At 28.3% G+C, this 27329-nt stretch overlaps 1 protein-coding gene across 1 annotated transcript; it reads right to left on the reverse strand.

The window, feature by feature from the left end:
- On the reverse strand, window positions 1–27283 carry LOC109608313 (uncharacterized). Its single transcript, XM_020024729.2, has 9 exons — window positions 26995–27283; window positions 3176–3446; window positions 2966–3121; window positions 2785–2913; window positions 928–2729; window positions 776–872; window positions 414–717; window positions 206–353; window positions 1–147 (listed from the first exon to the last, which is right to left on the reverse strand). The coding sequence occupies exons 2-9, from the start codon at window positions 3407–3409 to the stop codon at window positions 141–143; spliced, it is 2877 nt and encodes a 958-aa protein (XP_019880288.1). The 5' UTR covers window positions 3410–3446; window positions 26995–27283; the 3' UTR covers window positions 1–140.
- Window positions 27284–27329: the final 46 nt, after the last annotated feature.

Genomic DNA, 27329 nt, shown 5'->3' on the forward strand with positions numbered 1-27329 from the left:
TCAACAATAACTCACATTTATTGTGTTAATTCAATATTATAAAACATACAGAGTTTATAAGAATTAAGTATATACATATTTATATAAATACATGAAGGTGGTTAGTCCGTAAAATCAATAAATACTTGTATATTTGTTGTTTAAAACCTTAAACGAAAATAATATTATTAACAATACTTATAAACAAAGTCATTTATTTTATTACCTTGTAATTGGTGCATATTTGCTATGATATAGTCGTGGCGAATTGTTCCTTGATTGCGATTCCTCGGAGTTAGTACTTTCTATAGAATGAGTACTTTTCACTCCATGAGCAAAGTCTTTTCTATAGTTCGTACCGTTCGTATTTTTACCTATAATAATAATCAAAAAATAGTCACCCAACTTAACAATATGTTAACAAGAAATATTACTTTGTCCCTTTGCCTTCGGCATCTGATAAATAACCTTCGGATGAACCGTGGTCTGTCTAGAATCATTTTCGTTCCTCCTTCCGCTAGACCTGAACTCCTTATAATCCCTTTGAGGTTGACGATACTCGGACAAGACTTGCGTGGCAGTAACTTTCGTCTTAATTTCCTCAGAACTCTCAGAACTGGATCTGAATTTTTGTACTTCAGTCTTTTTGGACTTCTTGACCAAATCCGGCGTCTTGGTCACCAGTGGTGGTGTGGATGTAGCTGATGAGGAAATCGCCCCTTCCGGTTCCTGACGTACCTGTAATGATCCATTAAAAATTTACTAAATTAAATACTTTGGTCGCTTGGAAGCTTACAGGCATTTCGTCCTTCAGTTCGATACCAGGAGGAAGGCTTGACCAAGGCTCATCCAGTGTGAACAATCTTAATTGCTGGCGAATACTTGCCTTTTCCCTAAAAAGAACTTAGAGTAATAAACGGAGAAATTTTAACAATTAAGGTTTCTTACCGAGCCCTTTTCCTTTGAAACTCCTCTTCGACTTTCTGCATAGCCTCGAGTTCCCTCAATCTCTGACATTCCTTGCGTTCAGCTTCCCTGGACAACTTTTCAGCCAGCCTTTTCCTCTCAATTTGTCTTACAGTGCTTTGAAACGTAAATTTCTTAGGTTTTCTGTTGCTTTTCCACTCGTATTGTTTTGGGGGGTCTTGAAGATTCTCGGGACGTTGATTACTCTTATCCAACTCCGCACTTATATTCTCGCAACTCTTGGAAAACACCGACAATTTGGTATTACTTCTGGATCTGTCGGCACTTTTGCTCCTTTCCTTAACATCGTTCTTCGTCCTGGACCTGTGTCGATGATCCGACCCAGCGTCAAACTCGGGCAAGTACATAACCCTACCAGAATTTGGAACTGTATTCTGAGTGTCCTCCTTCTGAGAAACCTTCGATTCCAATGAATTAGGAACGTTACTAAGTGAATTAGGGGCCGACTTACTCAAGAACCAATTTTCATTTTGATCTTGATTTAAGGGTGAATGTGTGTACCCCTTTTTATTCTGTGAAAGATTATTCAAAACTCCTGAAACTGATCTTTTCAGTTTTTGCAAACTAGTACTCGAATTGATGTTTTTCTCAACCATGTACGCGGCTAAATGATTGTCCCTGGGCAAAGACAAACTAAAAACGTGAGGCTTCTTTTGGTACTCCCTAGGGTTTTCCAGGGAGTGATTCAAGCCCTCTTCCAGACTAGAATCGTCCTCCAAGTCCTGTTGTGGAGTCCACGAAATGTCCTGCTGGTTCCTGTGAAACTGAGCATCACCAGCGTTCAATATGTTTTCTTGCGAGTCATCATAACCTCCAGGTCCGGCGTCTCCGGATATGCCGGAGTCGCCGGATTTGTCGTTGCTAGACCTCGGACCGATTTGTACTGTAGGTGGAGGTGGCCTAGAATACTTTTCGATCCTGTCTTCTATAAAAACCGGCGAATCGTCACTAGCAATTGTACTGGTGGCCGGATCGCTGGTATCGATGGCTGATAGAAGTTTCCAGGCTGCAGCTGGAGAGAATCTGGGGATTTCCAGTTGCTTCTTGGGCAACATTGGGCGTAATTGCAAGTCGATTCCGACCTTTGATATTTGACAGTCGTCCATTTCCATTTCGCTTGATAGGTCACTGTCTGAGGTGCTTGAAATTTGTTTGGCTTTGCTGATTGGGTGGAGACTGGAGGTGAAGTGGTCGATTATGTCATTGTCAAAGTCGTTTTGTGGCTCATCCATGCCGAAATAAAAAGTTTTTGGCTGCTCCTTTTGCTTGACGATTGGCGATTTTTCTTCGGATGAGCATTCTTTCCCTGAAGGATCGCTCCTTGGGGCCGCATTAAAGGGTATTTCATCGCTCATTTCCTTCAGTTTCTTTCTGAAGTCTTTGTTGTGAATATTCGGGTCCAATGTTTTTAACTTGGAGTTGTTGTCCGTGTTCCTTGAGATGTTGCTAGGTTTGTATTTAATACTGGTTGGTTCTTCTGGTTTTGTGTATCTGAGTCTTTTGGTGGCTTCCTTCAGTTCTTCCTGGAAGTCCGTCGTGGAAGGTACTTTTAAGTCAGGAAGCGACAGTCTGTTTGTTCTTTGATCAACTTTAATGGGTTCTTCATTGCCGGAATTGGAGTTCGTCTTGTAGACTTTCATTTTGTCGACGTTTTGCTTATTTACAGGACTAGAGTAAGCGTTTTTAGTTTCAGCTTGGGTCTTAAATAGACGATTCTTGCGCATTTGTGAATTGTCATCGTCCCAATCTCTGTTTGCTTCCGCCTGAAAAAGTATATTTATAATACCAAACAAAGCAATTGTTAAGCAGATTAATTACTTTTTTTGAGTGTGGTGGAGGAGGGGCTTTGTATTTTTTCTTCACCCTCACCCGTTCCTTCATTTCACGATCTGCTGGAGTCACCGGAGTGGAATAACGAAGATCCGGCTCGGAACCAAAGCGTTTCATCTGCAGGTTTAAAGTTAATTGATTGTTCTTCAGGTTTATGATGGTGGCTTACCTTATCGCGTAACATATTCTGTTCAGTGGCGTTTTGATGTTTGCTTTGCATGTGGGTGTATCTGTTTCCGGACTTGTGTAAGGGATCGCGTTGGTTCTGTTTATACATTCTTGGACCGGCTGACAAGTCATCGTCGGTCCTAGAGTCTCTTTCGTCCTGAAAACAACGCTACATGTGATCAGGTGTTTGAGCCAAATGGGGTAAACTTACATGTGGGCCAACTAGAGACAAAGATCTGGTAAAATTGGGTCGTCCACTGATCGTGCCTCCGGATTGGAGGATTTCACCGTTGTTGGTGGGTCTTAGTTTTTGCCTCGCGTCTCTCTCGGGCAAAACCTTGTGTTGCTGAAGCCTGGGCTGGGTTCTCGGAAACGAATGAGCCCATTGCTCTTCAGACACATGCTTTTGGCTGATCTGGCCAGTTTGGCTACCTATGTTTCCCATTATCAGTGAAACCGCAGTAGACAGGTTGCGTCATATTCTGTAACCAAATAAAAGTGGATCAGTTTCGGTGAACTGAAATTGGAGGCGGATTTTGTTAAAGAATTTGTATGCATTGTTAAAAGTCGGTCTATAGGTCATAATAGGAGTCGTTGTTTTGCCTTTAAAATAACTGAAAACTAATCAATTTGATATCGGCCGTTACATACTAATGAAACGGATAATAATTGGAACAAAAAGTTTCTTTTTAACCATACATTTGTTGATTATTTACGGGTATTACACAGGTTTCAATTTAGTGTGTATTCAAAAGCGGGAATAATTTATGTACATGCCCGCATTATGCATTGAAAATAAATGATTTAAGTAACACTACATTTCTCATTGTAGAACGAAATTTACAGTTACTGATTCATATAATCTTAGGCAAAGTAAAATGCGTGAAATAAATCGAGGCGCTTTATTCTTCACCGAACAATTTTAATTCAATGTTCACGATAATAATGACTTTTATTTACTATAATTGTATAATAAAAAGTTGATATCAATAAATAAAATACATTTTTCCCACACATACCATTTATAATATATTCATTCAATGAGGTAAAATAACTTTTGAATGATATATCTTACAATATACCGACGTCAAATAAAAATTATGTACATTGATGTCAATATAACTAAATTTATCAATAGTCAATTAATAAAAGTTTACTTAAAAAAAAACTGTTAAATGTTCATTACCAAAAAAAAATTCGGTAATAGGTAATAGGTCAATATTTAGACAGGAGAAGACAGTTTTAGGATCTCATTTACTTTTGAGTTATTGATTGGGATTATTAATCTATTAGATAAACTATTCACTGTATATTACCAAAAAAATTTGATATTCGTATAAAAAGATAGGTACTAGACAAAATTTAGAAACCAGAAGACACTTTTAATGTCTCATTTACTTCTGAATTCTTGCTTCTTGTCTATAATAGCTATTAGAAGGAGGGATACTTTTTACAATCTCAGAGGATGTCATTACTTTTCCTATTGAGGTCATACAAATTCCACCCTCTGATAACTTTTCGGTGGAGCAACAAATATACCCCGAATAAAAATCATGCAAAATGTTGTCAATCTAACTAATATTTGCCATAAAATTGACATGAGCCAAATTCCCAAGTACCCTAGGGGCTCTATCACCTATTTTTTTCTCTTTAAAAGGTTCAAACGAATATGCAACAGCTTTTTTACATTTTCATTGGCATTTCATTAAGGCTAATGAAACTGGGTAAATAGTAAACACCACTTTAAAAATTATTAATGTAAATTTAGATTGAAAACGTTTTTTTTTTATGTTGATTTTTAATTATCGGCATCAAAGCTGGTTTTTTAACGTCAGCATTTTGTTTTTAATTTGTGGGGACTTATTGGGGAACATGGTCGTGACGTTACTAAAAGGATTTAAACGAAAATCGTTTCGTTTTTGTGAAACAACTTTATTGATTTTGGGCTTAATATTTAAAGAAAGCTGAGCGCCGATTATAATAATTATTGTACAAGGCAAGTTAATACGGTTTGAAATGTTATTGTTGTGTATGAGTTAAAAAGTGCTGTTTCGTTGTTCTATGAATGCTTCAATTAACAAAGATGCAAGATAAAGCAAGAGTTGAAATGTAGCAACGGCAATGTAATTTTTTCTCATAATTTGCAAAAATTCACACACAACGAACAATGGTATAAGAAAAAAATAATAAAAGTAAATTTCTCGTTCTATTAATGGTTCTATATTTTTCAATTGTTTAGGCTTTAGTGAAAGTTGTTTTATTTTTGCTTATTAGATAAGATGTACGTTACACTATGACGGAATGTAACGAGATCATTATAGTATACTATCTTGTTTTAACTGCATTAACGCCGGCTATTCATTTCTTCAAATCGACTTATTATTAATATTCCTGCGGTTTTCAATGGTCTGTAAGTGGTTAATGGCATACCATTTGTGGCTAATTACACCAATACAATATACATTCAATTTTACCATTCATCATAAAACGTACACAATTTGTTTTGGTTTTACACTTCTCTGATCTCTGCTATTTTCTACTTGCTTACGAACGACTACATTCTATTTAATTAATTGTCGGCAATATCCGTATGTTATAAATCTTACAGTAGTTTCTATTTTTCCATAATTTCTACTATTTCAATGATAGAAAATGTGCACGTACACTTTATGAAGATGTTAACTATTTATACGTTTTGGGTTCATAGCACAGTTTACTAAAATTTGTAGGCGACACATTATAACATAAACATACTGAAAACTTTTAAATAATATTTCTCCCACAATTATTATACAGTGACGTAGTAAATAATCCTCCATAATAATCAATTCAGAAGTAAATGAGACAATAAAACTGTCTTCTATTGTCTAAATGTTGACCTGTTACCTATACCTATTTTTTCACCCAGTAAAATAGAGAATAAGAATACATTTCAAATGAGGTATCCTAAGTTCATCATTTCCATTAAAAAGTGGATGATAGAGCTCATAGAGTACTTGGGAATTTGGCACTTGTCAACTTTATGGCAAAAATTGGTTGTATAAGAATACATTTCAAATGAGGTATCATAAGATCAACCAGTTTTGATACCGATAATTAAAAATCAACATAAAAAAACGTTTTCAATCTAAATTTACATTAATAATTAAAGTGGTGTTTATTATTTACTTAGTTTCATTAGCCTTAATGAAGTGCCAATGAAAATATAAAAAAACTGTTGCATATTCGTTTGGCATGTTTTAAAGAAAAAAAAAACAGTCATGGTACTTAATAGACGATGATTAGGTAGCAAAAAACTGTGAAATATGATGCTGATATTTAACTTCCTTTTACTTTATATGTTAATTAATTGAGTAACCTTAATTAAAAGGCTGTAATTTTTAGACATTTTATAAAATCATCATTTAAAATATTATACTCTCTAAAGTCAGAACTTTTTATTTAATTTGAAGAAAATATGTTACTGACTCACTGATTTCTTTTTAAAAAAATGTGGTAAAACTTAAACTAACTAAATATGATTTTTCTTCCTAATTTGAAACATTATTGATGTTTAAAAGGAAATAATTATATATATATTTTTTTGGTATCTTTATAGAGAAAAGCAGTCATGATACTTAATTATTACGTCTTTAGTGAAGATCACGTAGTTAAAAGCTTCATAAATGTGCTTCTAAAACTAAGCTTCCTAAACCAAGATTATTCTATTTACTTTACTTGGTCACTGACTGAGTAACAATCATAAAGTAACTATAATATTTGAACTTGATCTTTATAAAATCGTAATATTTCTGTTTCATTGATTTCTTTTAGAAAAAATTATGGTAATTGGCAACTTTTTTAGTGGAAACTAACTAAATCTGATTTTTATTCCTAATGTAGAAACATTATTGATGTTTAAAAGAAAGTAATTAAATATTTTTTGGCATCTTTGTAGGAAAAATTAGTCATGACAATTAATTGTTACATCTTTAATGATGATCACGTAGTTAAAAGCTTCAAAAATGAGCTTCTGCAACTTATCTTCTTAAATCAAGAATATTCTTTTTACTGTTCTTGATCATTAACTGAATAACATTCATAAAATAATTATAATATTTGAACTTGATCTTTAAAAATTAATTGATTTCTTTTAGAGAAAATCATGGTAATTGACAACTCTTTTAGTGAAGACCAAACAGACAAAAACTTGGAAACTAACTAAATCTGATCTTTCTTCCTAATATAGAAACATTATTAATGTTTAAAGAAAGTAATTAAATATTTTTATCATCTTTGTAGGGATTTAACTACGTGATCATCTTTCACATCTTTAATGATGATCACGTAGTTAAAAGCTTCAAAAATGTGCTTCTGAAACTGATCTTCCTAAATCAATAAAAACAGTCATAAAATAATATTAATATTTGAACTTGATCTTTATAAAATCGTAATATTTCTGATTCATTGATTTCTTTTAGAACAAATCATGTTAATTGGCAACTTTTATTGGTTAAGAGGAGACAGGTAAAACTTGAGAAATAATTAAATCTGACGTTTCTTCCTAATGTAGAAACAATATTAATGTTTAAAAGAAAAGTATTAAATATATTTTGGCATATTTATGGAAAAAGACAATCATTGTACTTCTGAAGACCATTCTTCTAAACCGAGAACTTCTATTTGATATATATGGTCACTGAGTGAATAATAGTAATAAAATAATTGTAAATTTTAACTTGATCTTAATAAATTCAGTGATTTTTAATGAAATATTAAGCCCAAAATCAATAAATAAAGTTATTTCATAAAAACGAATTGGATTTTCTTTTAAACCTTTTTAGCAACGCCACGATCATATTTCTCGATAAATTCCCAACCTCCACACAAATTAAAAACAAAATCCCAACGTTAAAAAAACAACTTTGTTCTCGATAATTAAAAATCAACAACTAAGAAAAGAAAAGGAAACATTTCCAATCTAAATTTACATTAATAAATTTTTAAAGTGGAGTTCATTATTTGCCCACTTTCATTAGCCTTAATGAAGTGTGCATTAAAAAAAAGCCTCTTTTGAAAAACATCAAAGGGAATTTGTGTTCTATTTACGTTCGAACGCGGCCCGAACGATTTTAAATCAATTTTTCGACTTCTTTCCGCCCGCCAGGTAAATGAGGTCGGAAGTTTTACGAAATTAATTTCGCGTGCCGTCCTCCAACGGCCGCGTACACTTTTTGCGCCGCGGTCAAAATTTAAATTTGATTTACAATGTAATAAAACAAAATAGCGGTGCGAAAACAAATGGAGTTACGTATGCATTTAAAGTCCTTATCTGCCATCAGTAATTTAGTTACTCCGATTGAGTTTGTTTTGTACTGTTTATCATACTTGTATTGATTAGTAATTATGTGTGCGGTTTTATTATTTTGTTTTGTTAAAATTCCCTTCATGTATACGTGTATTATAAATTTCCGCGTCTGGTGTACAGAACTACTTAAGGAAAATCGTAGAAAACATGTTTGTAAACTAATAAAATGCTAGAATGTAGGACGAATATTTAAATATCCTATAAATATTTATAAACGCCTTGTACGTATGACATTCTAATAACCGCAACATTTGTATTAATTAATGTCGATTTTTACAAGAGCCTGAACACAGTTACTTATAAACAGTAATTACACTAACTTAGGTATTCTTAATTATTATGTAACACGGAATTGTTCTACATTTCCTATATGTAGATTTTTATCCTTTATTTGCATAAACGGGGAAAAGAAAACATTCGATCATTGGAAGGGTGTCATATCATTCCAATAAAGTATCATCCGAGTAAAGGCGAAGTGTACCCGTACGCGCCCGAAGTTCTCGTGTTCCCATTCAAAATTATCGCGCGAAAGGTAGAGCGCCCCGTTATTTAAGGTTTATATTTCGGGAGCCCGGTTGCTAGTAATTAAGTGTTGTCAACTATTAAACATGTGGATTCTAGTCAATAGTAGTTCTGAAATCATTCGTAATGCAACTTAACCTAAATTTAATAAACAAATATAAATAGAGATTAATTTCGACGGTATATATTTAAGGGATTGTAAGTACTACTTTGAACAAACTGTTTGACAATAGTTGTCAATGAATTATGCGCAACTTAAAATGTTTTTAAGAGCGGCAGTTACTAGAAAAGGAATCGCACTTTGTGCGCTTCCGCCACAAAATCAAATAAACATTCAGTTCGTGCGCAAATTTTTTTGTATGGAACAGGACCGCATTTGAGATCTCATGTATATACGGTCGGCGTCAGATCTGCATCCTTCAAAGGCTATATTCGCTTGCGGCGAGTGTGTTATTGCAACAGATTCGCATCATTAAATTTGACAAATTAAGAATATTGCTTGTTCACGTTATGTATTTTGAATCGAATATTAACGTCTAAAACTTTTTTATAGTTACAGTTCTTATTGTTTAATTCGTATAATAATTCTTGTCCTAATTCTAATATATTTATTCTAAAAGTATTTTACTCCATTATCATATTATATGTTGGTAATTAAGAATTATACACCATCATATGATAGTTTTTACCATATCGTATTCGTATTAAAAGTTAAATATATAATTAAAATAAACAGATAAATTCAAAAATAAGAATATATTAAACAAAACAAAATGTTAATATTAAATGTCTATTTGGACAAAATATATTGTAAAATATATATAAATAACAACTTAAATGTACATTTAACATGTAACATAATACAAAATAATTCTATAAATACCAACTAAAATGAAACGAGATATATAAATACAAAATTATAAAATATAATTGCTATTGTATTAAAAAGGAAGAGTCTTACATTTTAGTGAGGTTGTATGTTGGATTTACTAAATAAAATGTCCCATTAAGATATTTTGAATTAAAAAACTACAGTCTCATAAGCCATAGATGTTTTGAAAATAGTTTGGAATAAGTAATGTTGATTTTTCATTATTGGTTTAGTAATATTTTTTATATTTTTTATTTTATATTGTTTATTTTTGTTCATCAAGATACATGAAATATATTGTAAATTAATTAATGTAATAAATAATTCAAATATACTATTTGTTTAAAAGTTTAAATACCACCCAAAAATTCATAATACAGTAATATATATTAAAAATACAATAATATATACAGTTTAAACTTTTTCTTTATTTATTTTTTGTCGTATGGTTAATTGTTAACCAATCATATTTTATCATATAAACAAATATAATAAATACGATACACAATAGTAGTTTTGATTAATCCTTAGTACACAATCAAATATAAATAGAAATTAATCTCGATGTCACAGATGTATGTGTTAGGTTAGGTTAGGTTAGGTTAGGTTAGGTTAGATTAAGCTAGGTTAGGTTAGAATTTGTTGTACAAACATGGTAGAAAATGACCTAAGTTTGACCATTATTGTTGTTATTAAAGAATATTATGACTTCAAAACTATGTCATGTATTAGATCAACACATATTAATGCACGTCCAAAATGTGAAATAGATTGATTGCAAAGTTTTTGAGATTTGTTCCAAGTCGTCGACGGTGTTTGTATAGAGAATTTAACACAAGGAGACGCCGCTCTTAAAGTTTAAAATTTTATTTATTATAATCACGTGACATTCTATGAAGAAACATGTGTGTTAATAGTTATTAATTGACAAAGATTTTTCATGTATATATAGTAAAACATTCATTACAATGCTAATAAGAATACTCAAAATAATTTTGTAAGGTTTAATGGTACAATCCATAAAATAAAGAATATGTTTCTATCCATAATTAAAAAGGTTAAACTGCTCCTATTTTCTGTTAATAACAAAGAACATAATCCAAAATGTTCCACATTTTTGGATAATTTTAAAACAGGTAACAAATATCAATTAATTTTTTAATTTAATATATCCTGAATATAGGATAATAATAGTTATATATTTTAATTTTATATACGTTTGTTGTATCACATATATTTACAAGCCCGTGTGTAATTTTTAATATTATATTTTAATGTTAGAATTTAAAATGTAGAGATAAATAATTGCATAGTTTTTTAAAATGAATATTAATTTTGATTAATTTGATGGATTTGAAAATTGATAATATATGGATATAAATAAGATATTAACAAAATAACAGAGAAAAATTCACGAGATATTACCTTCCTTAATATATATATAATAATTAAAATTATTCAAAGAAATTGTGACCTAAAATTACTTGGTTACGTTGTGTTGTTAATAACTAATTTGTTTCAAAATTTGAAAAATAAAACACTTGCTATTTTAAAGACAAATTTAGACAAGTTTGTAGATATTTGACAGTTTGTAGATAATGTTTTAAAAGTATTCAACCGTGTCATCAATTTAACGAAGATTCTTCCTTTGTTGACATAAACAATACTTAATTTTTATTATGTACTCGAAGATGACTATAAGTCCTGTAACAAATGTAAAATCATATACATTTAAATAAATTAATGAATCTAATTAAATTATAAAATTGTTTATCATATTTATTTTAGAAATTAATTTTAGGTTACCTAAATTAATAAACCTGTACCTAAACAGATTTATATCTACTTCGCATATTACAAAATACCTACTCATTTCCACCAGAGTTACCAAGATAAATTTGTTTATTCTACGGTTTGCTATACTGGAGACGCAGTTTTTAGTCGACAGCCCCGGTCCAAATCCCTCGAGCCGCTGAACGCCCGGAGGCATGGCGCGGTCGGCTTTCGGATGCCTTCGCATTTATTCGTTTGAAGTCGAGATTTAAGCGAACGATATGGACCCATTGGAAGTATAATATGATAGAAGACATGCTTAAACGATACAACAACAAGCCCGCGGTATCTCACGCATCAGCTAAGCCTTTTTAATGCACAGTCGTGATCCGATTTGTGTCTGAAACGCAACAGGAAGTATTAAAAACTGTGAAGAATGGATCACGGAAACAGTGAAGAAGACCGAAGATCAATTTGTTCCGAAACCATATCTCCACATACACACAAAGGAATAATAGGTGAATGACGAGCGTTTAGGCACAAACAACGATAATGAAAATACTATTGTAATGATGATAATGAACGCAAAGAATTTAATTGTTATTCAAAATTGTCAACATGTTTACGGTCTTAAAAATGGGGCATCAATTACTAAATAATTGTAATCAATGATCCTGGTCTTTGTCAAGTTGCAATGGTCCAACATTTCTAATAATTTCCAAGCTACTATAAAGGATAGTTGTTCATTTGTAGTCATGGTAATTGTATCCTTTGTCAAAAAACCTCAGAACTAACTAAATCTAATCTTCCACCTCTTAAAGTTATTAATGGTAATTAACTGAGTAACCATCAAAAATTGTAATTTTTGGACATTTTATAAAATCATAATCCTTATAGTTATTTAAAATATTCTGCTTTCTAAAGTTAGAACGTTTTATTTATTTTAAAGAAAATATGTTACTGATTCACTGATTTCTTTTAGAGAAAATTATGGTAATTAACAACTTTTTTTTTAGTCTAGACCAGACATGAAAAAACTTTAGAAATAACTAAGTCTAATTTTTCTTCCTAATGTAGAAACATTATTGATGTTTAAAAGAAAGTAATTAAATATTATTTGACATCTTTGTAGAGAAAAATAGTCATGATAATTAATTGTTACATCTTTAATGACGATCACATAGTTAAAAGCTTCAAAAATGTGCCTCTGAAACTGATCTTCCTAAACCAAGAATATTCTGTTTACTTTTCTTGGTCTGGCAAAAACTTGGGAAATAACTAAATGTGATTTTTCTTCCAAATGTTGATGTTTAAAAGAATATAATAAAATATTTTTTGGCATCTTTGTAGAAGAAAACAGTCATGATATTTAAGTGTTGCATGATTAATGATGATTATGTAGTTAAAAGCTTCAAAAATGTGCTTCTGAAACTGTTATTCCTAAACCAAGAATATTCTGTTTACTTTCCTTGGTCATTGACTGAGTAATAATCATAAAACAATTATAATATTTGAACTTGATCTTTATAAAATTGTAATGTTTCTGATTCAGTGATTTCTTTAAGAGAAAATATTGTAATTGACAAGTTTTTTAATGAAGACCAGACAGGCAAAAATTTGGGAAATAACTAAATCTGATTTTTCTTCCAAATGTTGATGTTAAAAGAATATAATTAAATATTTTTTGGCATCTTTGTAGAGAAAAACAGTCATGATATTTAATTGTTGCATGATTAATGATGATGATTGTGTAGTTAAAAGTTTCAAAAATGTGCTTCTGAAACTGATATTCCTAAACCAAGAATATTCTGTTTACTTTCCTTGGTCATTGACTGAGTAATAATCATAAAATAATTATAATATTTGAACTTGATATTTATAAAATCGTAATGTTTCTGATTCACTGATTTCTTTTAAATAAAGTCATGGTAATTGAAGACGAGACGAACAAAAACTAAATAAAGAAGAAACTAAAGAAATAACTAAATCTGATTTTTCTTTCTGGTGTAGAAACATGATCAAAATTAAATATTCTTTGGAATCTTTGCAAAAAAATGTCATGATATTTAATTGTTACATTTTTAATGATGATCACGTAGTTTAACAGAAATATCTCATCTTCCAAAGCTGATATTTCTAAACTAAGAATCTTCCTTCTACTTTGTATAATCACTAATAGAGTAACACTCATAAAATAGTTGTAATATTTGATCTTGATCTTTGTAATATCGTGATGTTTCTAATTTATTAACTCGTTTTAGAGAAAATCGTGTTAATTGGTATTTGTAAAGACAAAATAGGCAAAAACTTGGGAAACAACTAAATCTGATTTTTCACTTTGTAAAGTAGAAAGACTGTCAACCTTTAAAAGAAAACAATTAAGTGTCTTTGTAAAGAACGACAATCATTACACTTAATTGTTACATATTTAAAGATGATAACGTAGTTAATAATTTCAGAAACATCATATCTTCCTAAACCAAGAATCGTCCATTTATTTTACTTAGTTATTGATTGAGTAACAATAATAAAATAATTAAATTGTCTTTATAAAATCGCAATGGTTACAATTACTTCAAATTTTCTACTTTCTAAAGCCAGAACTTTTTATTTGTTTTAAAAAAACTGATTCACTGACTTCAGTCAGAGAAAATCATTATAATTGTAAATTATATTAGTAAGCACGAGATGAGCAAAAACTTCAGATCTTCCACTTATTAAAGTAGCAACATTGTTAACGTTATAAAACAAATAATTAATTGTTCTTTTGGCATTTTAGTAGAGAAAACAATCATGATACTTAAACTGTTACATTTGTTAGTGATGACGAAGTATTTAAAAACTTCAGAAGCTGTTATTAAACTTTCTAAAGCAATAACCTTTGATTTATATTATAATGGTAATTGATTGGAAATTAATCATAAAATATTTGTAATATTTTAATTTTCTAGTTCCTGGAATTAGATTTTTTTATTTATTTGAAGGAAACAGCAGTTAATGTTAAATTTCCTAAATCAAGAACATGAATATTTATTGTGATGGTACTTTTATGACAAGTAAATAATCAGTTAGGTAAGTAAAAACAAAAATAGATCCACCAGATGAGTCAACAAGTAAAAGTGAATCTCCAAACACATGACGAACAATATTATCAAAATGCAAATTACAAATTCCCATAGATAAAATCAATTAAACCATAAAACTGGCTTTTTATTTACTCTTGATTTCACTGGTAACTCAAGAACCTGTTATTGAACACAGCCGTGAATATTTTTAACCTAGTCTCAGCCATCGAAAACTCTTTAAACATTTTAGAAAATCAATTTGAATAACGAAACGAATTAGGCGAGAGTAAACGCATCGAATTGACCTTGAACCTGCGGAAAAGGCGAAAGATGAAAAGTAAAACATGCGTGCGACACAATAAATTATCGAAGCGTCGCCATTAAAAGCACTGATTAGCTCGAAATAATACAGTTTGTCAATTTATGATTGTGATGATTAAGTGAAATTGGAAAGAGGGTAGGAATGGGTACGACGAATGTATCTGATAGCCAGGTCACAGATCTCATTCTTATTATATGCCGGTGTAGAAAGTGATCAGATGTGTATTGCACACCGTATATAGAAGTCGAAGGCAATGCCGTTTTCCAATCCGATGATTAAGGTATGCGTACACAGGTTGGTCTTGAGATTGCACATATTTTTCGATATTACATTATCGACGTAATGAGGATCATGGCGATGCCTTAACAAGGCGAAAGACATCGACGATTTATTACACGCTAAAATCAAGACGGCCATTAATAATGTAACGAAGGTGTTCGGTAACTGTTTAGAATCGCTGCTACACCTATTTTTGTCTAAAAAAAAATCGGAAACATTTTTTCATTCAATATATATTTAAAGAATATGTTTCGATCGAGTAAAAAAATAAAAATTTCTTAGAGAAAAATTTATTTTAAATTTCAAAAATGTTGATTTTTATGGTTTTTGCTTAAAATTTATATACTATACCCCTATTTTTTTTTAAAAGTTCTTTAAAAACAGCACATTTTTTTGTCTATAATGTGATTTTTCAATTTTTTATGAATTTTGGAAATTTGACAATTTTTATATTATAAAAAACTTAAAAAACTTTTCATATTTTTTTTTTTAAATTTCTTAGAAAAAATTAATTTTAAATTTGAACAATACTAACCTAACTAATTTATTTTCAAAAAGTTTATCAAAAATAGAATATTTAAAAAAAAATCTCAATAATATTATTTTTCAATTTTAAAAATACTTTTTTGAGTTGTTTTCTTGAAATTTGTATTAACACATTATTATTAACAAAATATTGAAAATTAATAATAGGGTATCATATAAATGGAATATTAAAAAAAAAAAACACGAAAAATCATGAAAAAAATATAAATATTTTATATCAAATTTTATAAAAATTACAACATTTTCAAAAATACTCTAATTTTAATGAACTTTTTGAAAAACTATAACTGGTTAGGTAAGGTTTGTATTTCTTTTTTTTTTTGAAATATTCTATTTTTGAAATTCATAATTAATTTTTTTATATTGTATGTCTATTTTCTGAAAGTTTATGAAAAATATAATATTTAAAAAATTAGAACCTTCACCTAATTTGATCTAACCCAACCTATTTTTTTTTTTTTAAAGTTAGTCAAAAATAGAATATTTTCCAAAAAAAATAATTGTCAATAACGTAAGTTTTTATGAAATGAAATCTTAGAGAAAAAATAATTTTCAATTTAAAAAATACTGACTTTGAGATTTTTTCTTAAAATTTTTATTAACACCTTTATTAATTCAAACTCTTTTTGTGATTTTTGCCAAAATTCCAAAAATATATGGAAATACAAATAATAACTAACTCCCATGAATATCTTGTAAACTTTAATTAAATTTAGTCGATAATAATTATAACTTTATCTGTTGAAGGTAAAATAAAAATTATTTAAAACGGAATATTAAAAATTTGAATTTTTTTTCTATCAAAATTTTTCGTAAATTATTGAAAATTAATAGTATAGTATTAAAAAAAACATGAGAAATCATAAAAAATATATTAAATATATATTTTTTTTTAATTTTATAAAAATTAAAAAATTCTCAAAAATTCATAAAAAATTGAAAACACAATTTTTGATGAACTCTCTGAATAAAACTAGGTTAGGTTAGGTTTCTATTTCTTTTTTTTTTGAAATATACTATTTTTTAAATTTAAAATTAATTTTTCTCTAAGAAAGTTTGATTTTTTTCAAATGACCAAGACAAGTTCTTCACCACACCTTAAAATGGAATATTTAGGAAAATTTATAAGAAGAAATATTGATTTTATGATTTTTTATTATATAAAACTTATTATTTTTCATGTTTTTCCTTAAAAGTTTTATGACCTAACCTATTTTTTTTCAGTTCATCAAAAATAGAATATTTCTAAAAAAGGAAAATTTGTTAATAACGTAATTTTTCAATTTTTTATGAAATGAAATCTTAAAGAAAAAATATTTTTGACTTTTTGAGGTTTTTTCTTGATATTTTTATGAACACATTTATTAATTCAAACCTTTTGGTTTTTCCAAATTTGTAAACATTTTAACAATAATAAGAATTTCAAATATTTATATAATAACAAAAACTTAAAATTTTTTTTAAATAAACAAGATCATAAAATTCCAAAAATATATTATATAAATAGAAAAAAATAACTTTATCTGTTGATGGTAAAATAAAAATTGTTGAAAACAGAATATTAAAATTTTTTTTCAATTAGAATTTTTCGTATTTTATTTAAAATTAAAAAAACATGAATCATGAAAAAAAAAATATATTTTTTTTATTAAATTTTGTTTTTTTTAAATATTCTAATTTTGATGACCTTAGTAAAAAAATAGACATACAGTATGAAAAAAAAAAAATCAAGGAAAAACGTCAAAAATCAGTACCGTTCAAATTCAAAATTAATTTTTCTCTAAGAAATTTTGATTTTTTTCAAGTGACCAAGAATATTTAAACAAATATATATTAAAAAATATTAATTTTTTGATTTTTTATGATATAAAACATGAAACTTCATTTTAATAAAAATTGTTAATTTTTCAAATATTCCTAAAAAATTACGTTATCGACAATCGATATGTTGTTTTTAATGAAAAAAATAGATATATTGTTTAAAAAAATTTTTCATAAAAATTTCAAATATAAACCGCAAAAATTGCCAGATTTTTCTAATTTAAAATTAATTGTTCTCTAAGAAATATTATTTTCAGAGTAATGTCGATAGATCGAATTTTCGACTTTTTTTGGCTAAAAATAGATGGAGCCGTGATTCTCCAAACCCTTTTAACAGACGGTTCAATTTTGAGGCGTTCCTCCGTTGTTTTACTGGTGGAAGGGTACAAAATCCTCTTCGCCAACCTGCGATGGTGTGTCACCTCTTTGGCCTTTTACCAAATTCGAAACGAATTAACGTGGAAGACCACCAATTGATCTTGTTCCACCTTTCCTTTAACCCAGTTCGGCGGTTCCAAGTTTTTCATTTGGACTTTCTCCAAAAACCGACTTCCATTCGGAAGCCAAAAAGACGGGGCCCGGTCACGCGATCCGCCAATCTTGCCGGCCGGCCGGCAAAACCGCGGATCCGATCGAACGGCCGTTACGTAAAACGCAGTTAATTAAATTTGCCGGTGAAATTTTTGAGGAAGCGCAATTAAGCATAATTTTTATTTGCACGGCTAATTTCGGCGGCCGCGGAGAAATTGTCCGGCATCCCGGTGACGTGTCGGCCGATCCCTAAAGACAACTTTTACGGCACGGCCGAAAGAAAAAGCGTCGCAACAAAACAAACAACGGACGTCGAAAACGCCCCGAGGCCCAATACGGGCGATGGCAAATACATTCATTACCGTTAATGTACGCTCAATAGAAGAAAGTTGCACGTCTGGCTCATGTGTGATAAATTTCTCTCGACAAATACTCTTAAATTTTATACCTTATTTTAGACGGCAATTAAGATATGCAAACACAGGCCGAATGGATTTCTACGTGAAAATAGCGACACGATTACGAAACGCCATTAACAGGTTGAGGATGATTAAAAATGGGGCTTGGGGCGTTCGATGAATATGATGAAATCAGACTTTCGATTTTTTTTTTCTTCTTCGTTTTACGGGAGCGAACAATCGAAGGATGCTGGAACGCACCATTTTTAACAGATCTACGCAATTTCGAGATTGAGATTTTGTCGGCTGCTTTGCATAATAATGGGTAGAAAGTCTTGTGAAGTGAATTTTTATCAATAAATTTTAATTGGCATTAATATTATAATAACACCGTATACATGGAAAAAATAAACGAATTACTCAACTATTACGCAAAATAATTAGTGAACGAAGTTAATGAACCGTTTTAAAAAAATAAAACCAGAAGTTACGTCTCACAAATTAATTATAGTTAATAGTTAAAACTGCATATAATTCTATTAATGGATTTGAAAAATTGTTAAGAACCAATTTAAAATGCATTTTTTCACACTTTGACCACAATTATAATAATTATTGCTTTCTCTTTGTACATGTGCCTTTCCACGTTGTTGAAAATGGAAGATTTGCTCTGTTAAAATTAAAAAATAATTAAATTGTTCTATTTGTAGAGAGTTTCTGAATGTGGATAATTGTATAAAAAATTCAATTGTCTTTTGTTTTATAAATGAAATTAAATATTATTTTTAAAACATGGTGTCCCAAAGAGATTTTGGAAGACCAAAACCAATAACTTTCTGCAAGCACTATTTTATTTAACAAAATAGATAAAGTTTTTAGATAAATTTTTTTATTCGAAATGGAAATCACAAATAAACCTTCAAAACGTTGCTATTAGAAATATTTTACAGTTTAAGAAAGTAAAATAAAATTCTATAAAATATCGAAAAAAATCGAGATATTCAAAAATAAATAATTTGTGATATATTAGATTATCTGTAACTTCTTAGTTTAAGGATTTTTTTGGTAAATTTTGAGATATTTAATATTTGTTGTCCACAAATACAAAAAGATAATTAATTTTGGTTTTTAAAAACCAAATTTTTATTACTTACTTAAAAGTTGTGACAAAATATAAACAAACTTTCCAAAAATATATAATTTGTGATATATTCAATTGTCTTTAACTAAGATACAACGGTATTTCTGCTAAATTTCGAGATATATCGTTATATTTTAGGTAAAAATTAGTTAATGTATCACCAATTATATATTTTTATAAAGCTCGACTTTTTTCCGATATTATAAAGGGAAATTGTATTTTGGTTTCCATTAAAACAAAGAAAAATCACAAATTATCTCGAAATTTTAATAAGATATATTTGTATTAAAGTAATTAGCTTATATTATGTATTGCTTGTTACAAGTTTTATAAGGAAAAAAAATATAATAAAAGTCTCCAAATATGAAAAAAATATCAAATTTTCCAGAAAATATATAATTTGTGATATATTAAATTGTCTTTAACTAAGATATAACGGTATTTCTGTTAAATTTCGAAAAATATCGTGATATTTTAGCTAAAAATTAGTAAATATATCACCAATTATATATTTTTATAAAGCTTGACTTTTATCCGTTATTGTAAAGGCAAATTGTATTTAGTTTCCAATGAAACCAAAAAAAAAATATAAATTATCTCGAAATTTTAATGAGATATATTTGTATTAAGGTAATTAGCTTATATTACGTAGAAAATTGCTAGTTACGTGTTTTACAAGTAAAAAATATCTCCAAATATGGAAAAAAATCAAGCTTCTCAAAAATATATAATTTGTGATATATTCAACTGTCTTTAACTAAGATATAACGGTATTTCTGATAAATTTCGAGATATATCCTTAAATTTTAGCTAAAAATTAAGAAATGTATCACAAATTATATATTTTTACAAAGCTTGATTTTTTTTCGTTATTGTATTTTGATTTCCATTAAAACCAAAAAAAATCATAAATTATCTCGAAATATTAATAAGATATTTGTATTAAAGTAATCAGCTTATATTATGTAGAAAATTGTAAGTTTTATAAGTAAAAAAATACATTAAAAGTCTCCAATTGTCTTTAACTAAAGGTAAATGTAATTATGGTTTCCATTAAAACAAATCTCGAAATTTGAATCAAATATTTTATTAAATTAATTAGCTTATATTACGTAAAATATTTTTGCAAGAAAAAAATATATAATAAAAGTTTCTAAATGTAAAAAAATCAAACTTTCTAAAAATATTTAATTTGCGATATAATAAAATAAAAATTCTCTTTAATTAAGATATGATATTTTTCATAAAATTAATGTATCATAAATTATATATTTTTGGAAAGCTTGATTTTTTCCGAAATTATTCAATTATAATTTTCGTTTAAAATAAAAAAGTTTCACAAATTATTCTGAATTTTTAATGAGATAATATATTTTTTATTGAGGCAATTATTTTATATTATGCAAACAAGTGTTTGTAGAAAGTTAATCAGTTAAAAAAAATACTAACTAAATATAAGCGTCATTATACTTTTCCAAAATCAGTTAACAGTTAAGAGGGCCAATTTGTGACACTCCGCACTTATGTAATTTAAATTTTAACGTCACTTCAGTACTGTTGCAGATCTTCAGTCCTTAAAAATGCCCCCTTTGTTGTATTTATTGTTAATTTCACACATTCTTTGTAAATTTTAATTTAAACTTAATGTGTTTTCTTGAAAAAGCAATAAAATTTATATTGCATTTTTAGACTTTTCATATAGGTAATAGTTTTAATTACCCCGCAAAAGATATTTTAAGCGCATTTAATACCTGATAATAGAAATTCTAACTTTAAACACGAATTATTTTGCGCTACTCTAATTTAAATAATGGACAAAAGGATGGGAACCACGCCTGACAATAAATAATTCTTAACTTAGTAAATTATTCTCCAATGGGAACTTTTTTAATTAATATACAATTAAGCTAGCTTTCACAACCGATCAATAATTAGAAAGATAGTGCTTCAAACATACTGTACTATCTTTCTTCGCAAAAAAATGCTCATATGGAACGTGTTTAATTTTTCATTCATAATTCCACAATAATAATCAGTGCGTAACTCGTGAAACGTAGTTCCTTCCAACATCTTAATGTAATGTGTATCAATTCAACGTTTATTATACAATTTACTATTAATAATATGCGGCCATACTCTTACTAAGGTAAATAACTGTTTTTCTGTATTTACAGCCCACACATAAGCCAAATACTGTACAACAACCGAGTAATCGCCAAACTTGATTCACACACTAAAAGTAAGTAAGCATTTTTGCTAAATTACGTTCCCAAATTATTTTCAATTTCATGGACAAAGACATCATTTAATGTGGTAAGGTTAAAGTGTTTTGAAAAGAATTAGGATTGTTCTCAAAGAAGATTAGAGGTGAAACAATTTAGGAAAATAGAAATGAAATGAAGATATGGTTTGCCCAAAAATGACAACGCTATTATACAAATTATTTCGACACGATAAATGAAATAAGAAAATAGCTCTTTGTAGTTAAATTATACATATAAGGTAAAATGATAAATGAAGAAACCAAATGCTAAACTAACAATTAGTAAACCGAATTCAATATATAGAAATGAAATGGAGATGTGACAGTTATTTGACAAAAATAATTTTATTCAAACTATTTCGATACGAGAAATGAAATAAGAAAGTATCTTTTATAGGTCTAACTATGCCAAATTGCTAAATAAAACATTTAAAGTGAAATGTCAAATGAAGAAACCTAACTAAACAAATATTTTATGAGAAGAATACGACAAATGGCAATAAAATGAAGATGTGACAGAATAGTTTCAAATTTAATTAGTTTTTTGCCAAAATGACCATGATGTTTCAATATTGACATGATAAATTAAATAAGAAAATAACTTTTTTATAGGTCTAACTATGCAAAATTATTAAATAAAACATTTAAGGTAAAATGGCAAATGAAGAAACCAGTTGATAAAATAACATTTTGTGAGATGTAACAGAATAGTTTCAAATTGATGTAGTTTTTTGTCAAAATGACAATAGTATTCAAATTATATTAACATGATAAATAAAATAAGAAAATAAATTTTTTATAGGTCTAATTATGCCAAATTGATAAGTAAAACATTTAAGGTAAAATAACAAATGAAGAAATTAAAGGCTAAACTCATATTTTGTGAGATGAATACCAAAATTGGAAATAAAATGAAGATGTAACAATAGTTTCAAATTTATGTAGTTCTTTGTCAAAATGACAACAGTATTCAAATTATTTTAACTTGATAAATAAAATATGAAATGGTCTATGCCAAATTGTTAACCAAAACATTTAAGGTAAAATGACAAATGAAGAAACAAAATATTAAACTCACATTTTGTGAGGAGAATATGAAAATTGGAAATAAAATGAAGATATGACAGAATAGTTTCAAATTTGGATAGTTCTTTGCCAAAAATTTTATTCAAATTGTTTTGATATGATAAATAAAATAATACAATAGCTTTTTTATAGATCTTAACTATGTGAAATTGTCAAATAATATATTTAAAATAAACTGAATGAACAAACCAAATGTTAAACTCAATTTTTATGAAAAAATTTCGAAAAATAGAAATGAATTAAGAATGGGACAGAATAGTTTCAAATATCTGCAAAAAATGACAATGCACAAATTATTTTGACATAAAGAATTGTTAAATACAATCAAATAGCAAAGGCAACCTGAAATTAACATTTTTAATTTTAAATAAATTACAAGATCAATTAAACTAATTCTTAAAATATTTTTATTCACAATGAATGAAAATAGTAAACCATTGAACGAAATAATTAATTTTTTGTTGTAATTATGATATTAAAGTGTGTTAATATAAAATAAGCGTATTATCTGTGTAGTTTGAAACAAAACACCTGACAAAATTCAGGTAAAACTCGTCCGGAACGGTATCTTAGCTCAATTTAAAATTTGTGGTTTATTTAGCCGTGTGTTAACGTTAAGTTCATATTTTTTTTTTTTTTCATTTGGTCGAGTTATAATTTAATTTATTTCGCGATTAAACGCGAAAAGAGGAGTGCTTACTGTCAGGTTATACATTCAAATTTTTGTTTACTAATTAAACAGCGTTGCGTTAATAATCATTAACGGAGCGATGTTTATTGTTAAGTTAAATTAAATGTTAATTATGGGTCGTTGTGCACAACGTAATTTTTGAAATTCTGTTTACAAAACGGAAACTGCTAATGGATTTAATACACTGACAACGTAAATTTTTACTGTCAATATTACCAAACAATTTTAATTTATTCAGTTAGATGACACAAATTCACGTGGACTGAGGAATATTTGGACGTAAAGTCGGTTCATCTTTACCCAATTGGAGCGTAAATGTTATTTATGAATGATTAAAATATGACTTAATTTACTCATTATAACATAAAGCAAGGAATGAGGATGTTAATGTTTAATAGTCGTAATAGAAATTTATAATATCCAGTCAGGAAGGAAATGCTATTTGTTCTTGTTTCCATGCATATGCAGTTTATTTATTTATAATAAAGTCGAGTTCATTGAGTTTTTTGGCAGGATAAATGTTACACCTAACTGTACTTGTACTTTCTTGATTTCTTCAGATATTCATTAGTCATACTCTCATAACTGACTATTAATTTGATGAAACACAAGCCAATTAATTTGATTATTTAAACACACAATACCTAATTGACTTTATCTTAATTTTGAGTGAGAAAAAATGTCACTACTAAATTTTTTTTGACCAACGATTAAAATCTATGCTTCAGTAGGTCAAGTTCGCAATTTCTATGACATAACAATATACGAAAATGAATTGCAAAATATATTAGTTGATGATGTTAACAATTAAACATTTTATGGTGTTTATAATTGATTAAATGGTTGTTTGAATAGTTTAGAATAGATAACAACACAGCTTTCTTAATAAGCATCAAGACACCACTTAAAAATTATGCAAAAGAGGTCAATGTATTAATTAATGATAAAGAAACAATGCGATCCAAAAAGCATATTTATGTTTCGGTTACCAAATAGATATATTGCACAAAAATAGAAACGTCTATACTATGACATTTAAAGTTTTTATATGCAAGATCAAATTGGCATTTAAATAGCTAATAAACTCTATTAAGAGAGTCTTTATAAATGTTTAAAACTGGCAAAATGTATTAAAAATAATAGTTATTACGTGTAAAAATAATAACACCAAAAATATTCATAAAAGAGCAATTAAGGGTATTTCTTACTCCTTCTATAATATACAGCAAAAGTTAATACGGAATAATTTTTACTGAGGTTAGAAAAAATAATAAAGTAGGAAAAAATAAAGCATCCATCTTCTTCTTTATGTAGGATTTACCAAAACATATTTCAAATAAAAGTACCATTTTAATAAGCTCTATTAAGAGACAAAAGGGTCTTTATAAATATTTAAAACTGGCAAAATCTATGAGAAGTAATAAAAGTTATTAAATGTAAAAATAATAACTCCAAAAATATAAGGCATGTCAAAAAAAAAAAAAGATATGAATGAAGAAAAACATAAAGCATCTTTCTTCTTCTTTCTATAGAAATCACCAAAAATATTGAAAATGAAGTACTATTTTTAATTAATTCCTTGAAGAAAATCATTAGAAAAATTTAAAACGGACAAAATGTTTGGAAAATAATAGAATTTATTACGTGTAAAAATAATAATAAAACAATATTCATAAAAGGGCAAACAAGTCCTTCTTTCTCTTTCTATAACACACAGAATAAAAATTCAAATTTCTAATAAAACTTGTTAAAAAAGAAAAAGAGATATTTTCTAAATTATAAACCCAAATAAACAGTTAATAAATTAAGAAATAATTAAAGAATCCTTCTTCCTCTTCCTAAAAGATTCACCAAAATTTATTTCATATGAAAATACTATTTTTGATGAATTCTTTGAAAAGAAAAAGAAGTCTTTTAAAACTGTCAAAATGTGTTAGAAATAAAGGAATTTATTTCATATGAAAATAATAACACTAAAAAAATTCATAAAAGGGTGAACAAGTCGTTCTTCATCTTTCTACAACTATGAGTTAATACAGAATAAAAGTCAATTTCTAATAAGAAAAAGATATTTTCTAAATAATAATACTCAAATAAGCAGTTAATAAATGAAGAAATAATTAAAAAATCATTCTCCTCCCTCTCATCTTTCTATAAGTATCATCAAAATTTATTACATACGAAAATACTATTAAATATTATTACTACTACTAAAAAAGAGTCTTCATAAATATTTAAAACTGACAAAAAGTAAGAGACACCAAACAATATTCGAGAAGAGCAAACAAAAGTCTTTCTTCTTTTTATAACTTACAAAAAGTTAATACAGTATAAAAGTGCTGATTTCTAATAAGAAAAAAAAATAAATATGTAGACAATAAAAGAGGGAAAAAATAAAGAATCCTTTTCTTCTTTCTATAGAATTCAGTTAAAATTATTTTAGATATAAATACTAATTTTTAATAAAACTTGCTAAATAATAACACTAAAAAAACAAAATAAAATTTGCAAAAAATAATCTGTGTTCCTAGTTCAATAAAAAGCAACAAAAGATAGTACCAAATTCGTAATAATACTTTTTAAATAAACACAAAAAGTTATTAACAGTAACAAGGTTAAATTGGTATTTAATTAAGACATCTAATTTTGAAGAATTCTTTAATAAGATAAAATTCACAAGCATGAATCCTACTTCCTACTTCTATAAGAAAGTACCATTTCTAATAGGAATAATAGTACCGTAAAATTAGCAACAACAAAAAGAAGTTAATACTTAAAAGAAAAAAAATTCCGAAGAAACATCAATCCTCCTTTTCTACTTTTACGGCTTAAGAATTGAAAAGTGATAAAAGGTACCAATTACCATGATGGAGCACAAGACGAATATGCAAAAAGAGGTCATTGCAAAATTGTGCGTTTCAAATAGCAAATTAAAATGTTCGATTAACAAATAAAAATATTGCACAAAAATGGTGATATCGATGATGTTGAACAATCCGATATGGAAATACGAAACGGAGATCGTGATGCGATTTGTCTTGACATTAAACAAGGTTGATTTTGAAACGTACGGCAAATTACGATCTTCGTTTTGCTCTTAAAATCGGATTTATTTACAGTTACAAATTGTTTCCACTAGATAAACGGATTTGAATGAGCTGCGGCGTTTGCGCCAAATCGAGTTTAATTGCAAGGCCGGTTGACCCTTCGTTTCATAAACAATCGGCGAACGTTTTGAGATTGAATTGAAAAAAAAAAAATAAATGAACGAACCAAATAGCTTTCACCGCGTACTTTTAAATTTGAGACATGGAGGCAAGCAAAAAAGAGTTACGTGAAAGGAATGGAAAGAATGAAATGTGTATATAATTTACCTTTTATGGTTAATTAGTTGTTATACGGGATTCACGGTAATGGCATAATAAAAAGAACAATTAATATCCTCGCACATAACAAGTACCATCGAAAACGTGTAGCTAATACAAAGGGGTCTTCCTCCTTTCGTAAATAAGTACTAGACCGTAACTCCGTAAGTTAGGCAAGGTACATTGTTTATTCCAGTGTAACGCACCAATATAGCACTCACTAAACAAACAGGTGAGCTATTGTCATTTAAAATTGACGCTCTATTGTGTGTTCGGCACAACTTTCGTTTTGCATTGATGTTCGGCACCGACTGACAGTAGTCAACAAAAACTACGTACAGTTA

Source organism: Aethina tumida, chromosome 1 (genome assembly GCF_024364675.1).
Source record: "Aethina tumida isolate Nest 87 chromosome 1, icAetTumi1.1, whole genome shotgun sequence".
Lineage (NCBI taxonomy): Eukaryota > Metazoa > Arthropoda > Insecta > Coleoptera > Nitidulidae > Aethina > Aethina tumida.

Coding starts and splice junctions, on each gene's coding strand:
- LOC109608313 (XM_020024729.2), bottom strand. CDS start 3,409: ATGGGAAACATAGGTAGCCAAACTGGCCAGATCAGCCAAAAGCATGTG. Junction 3,122..3,175: donor TGTCTCTAGTTGGCCCACAT/GTAAGTTTACCC, acceptor CGTTGTTTTCAG/GACGAAAGAGACTCTAGGAC. Junction 718..775: donor AACTGAAGGACGAAATGCCT/GTAAGCTTCCAA, acceptor GGATCATTACAG/GTACGTCAGGAACCGGAAGG.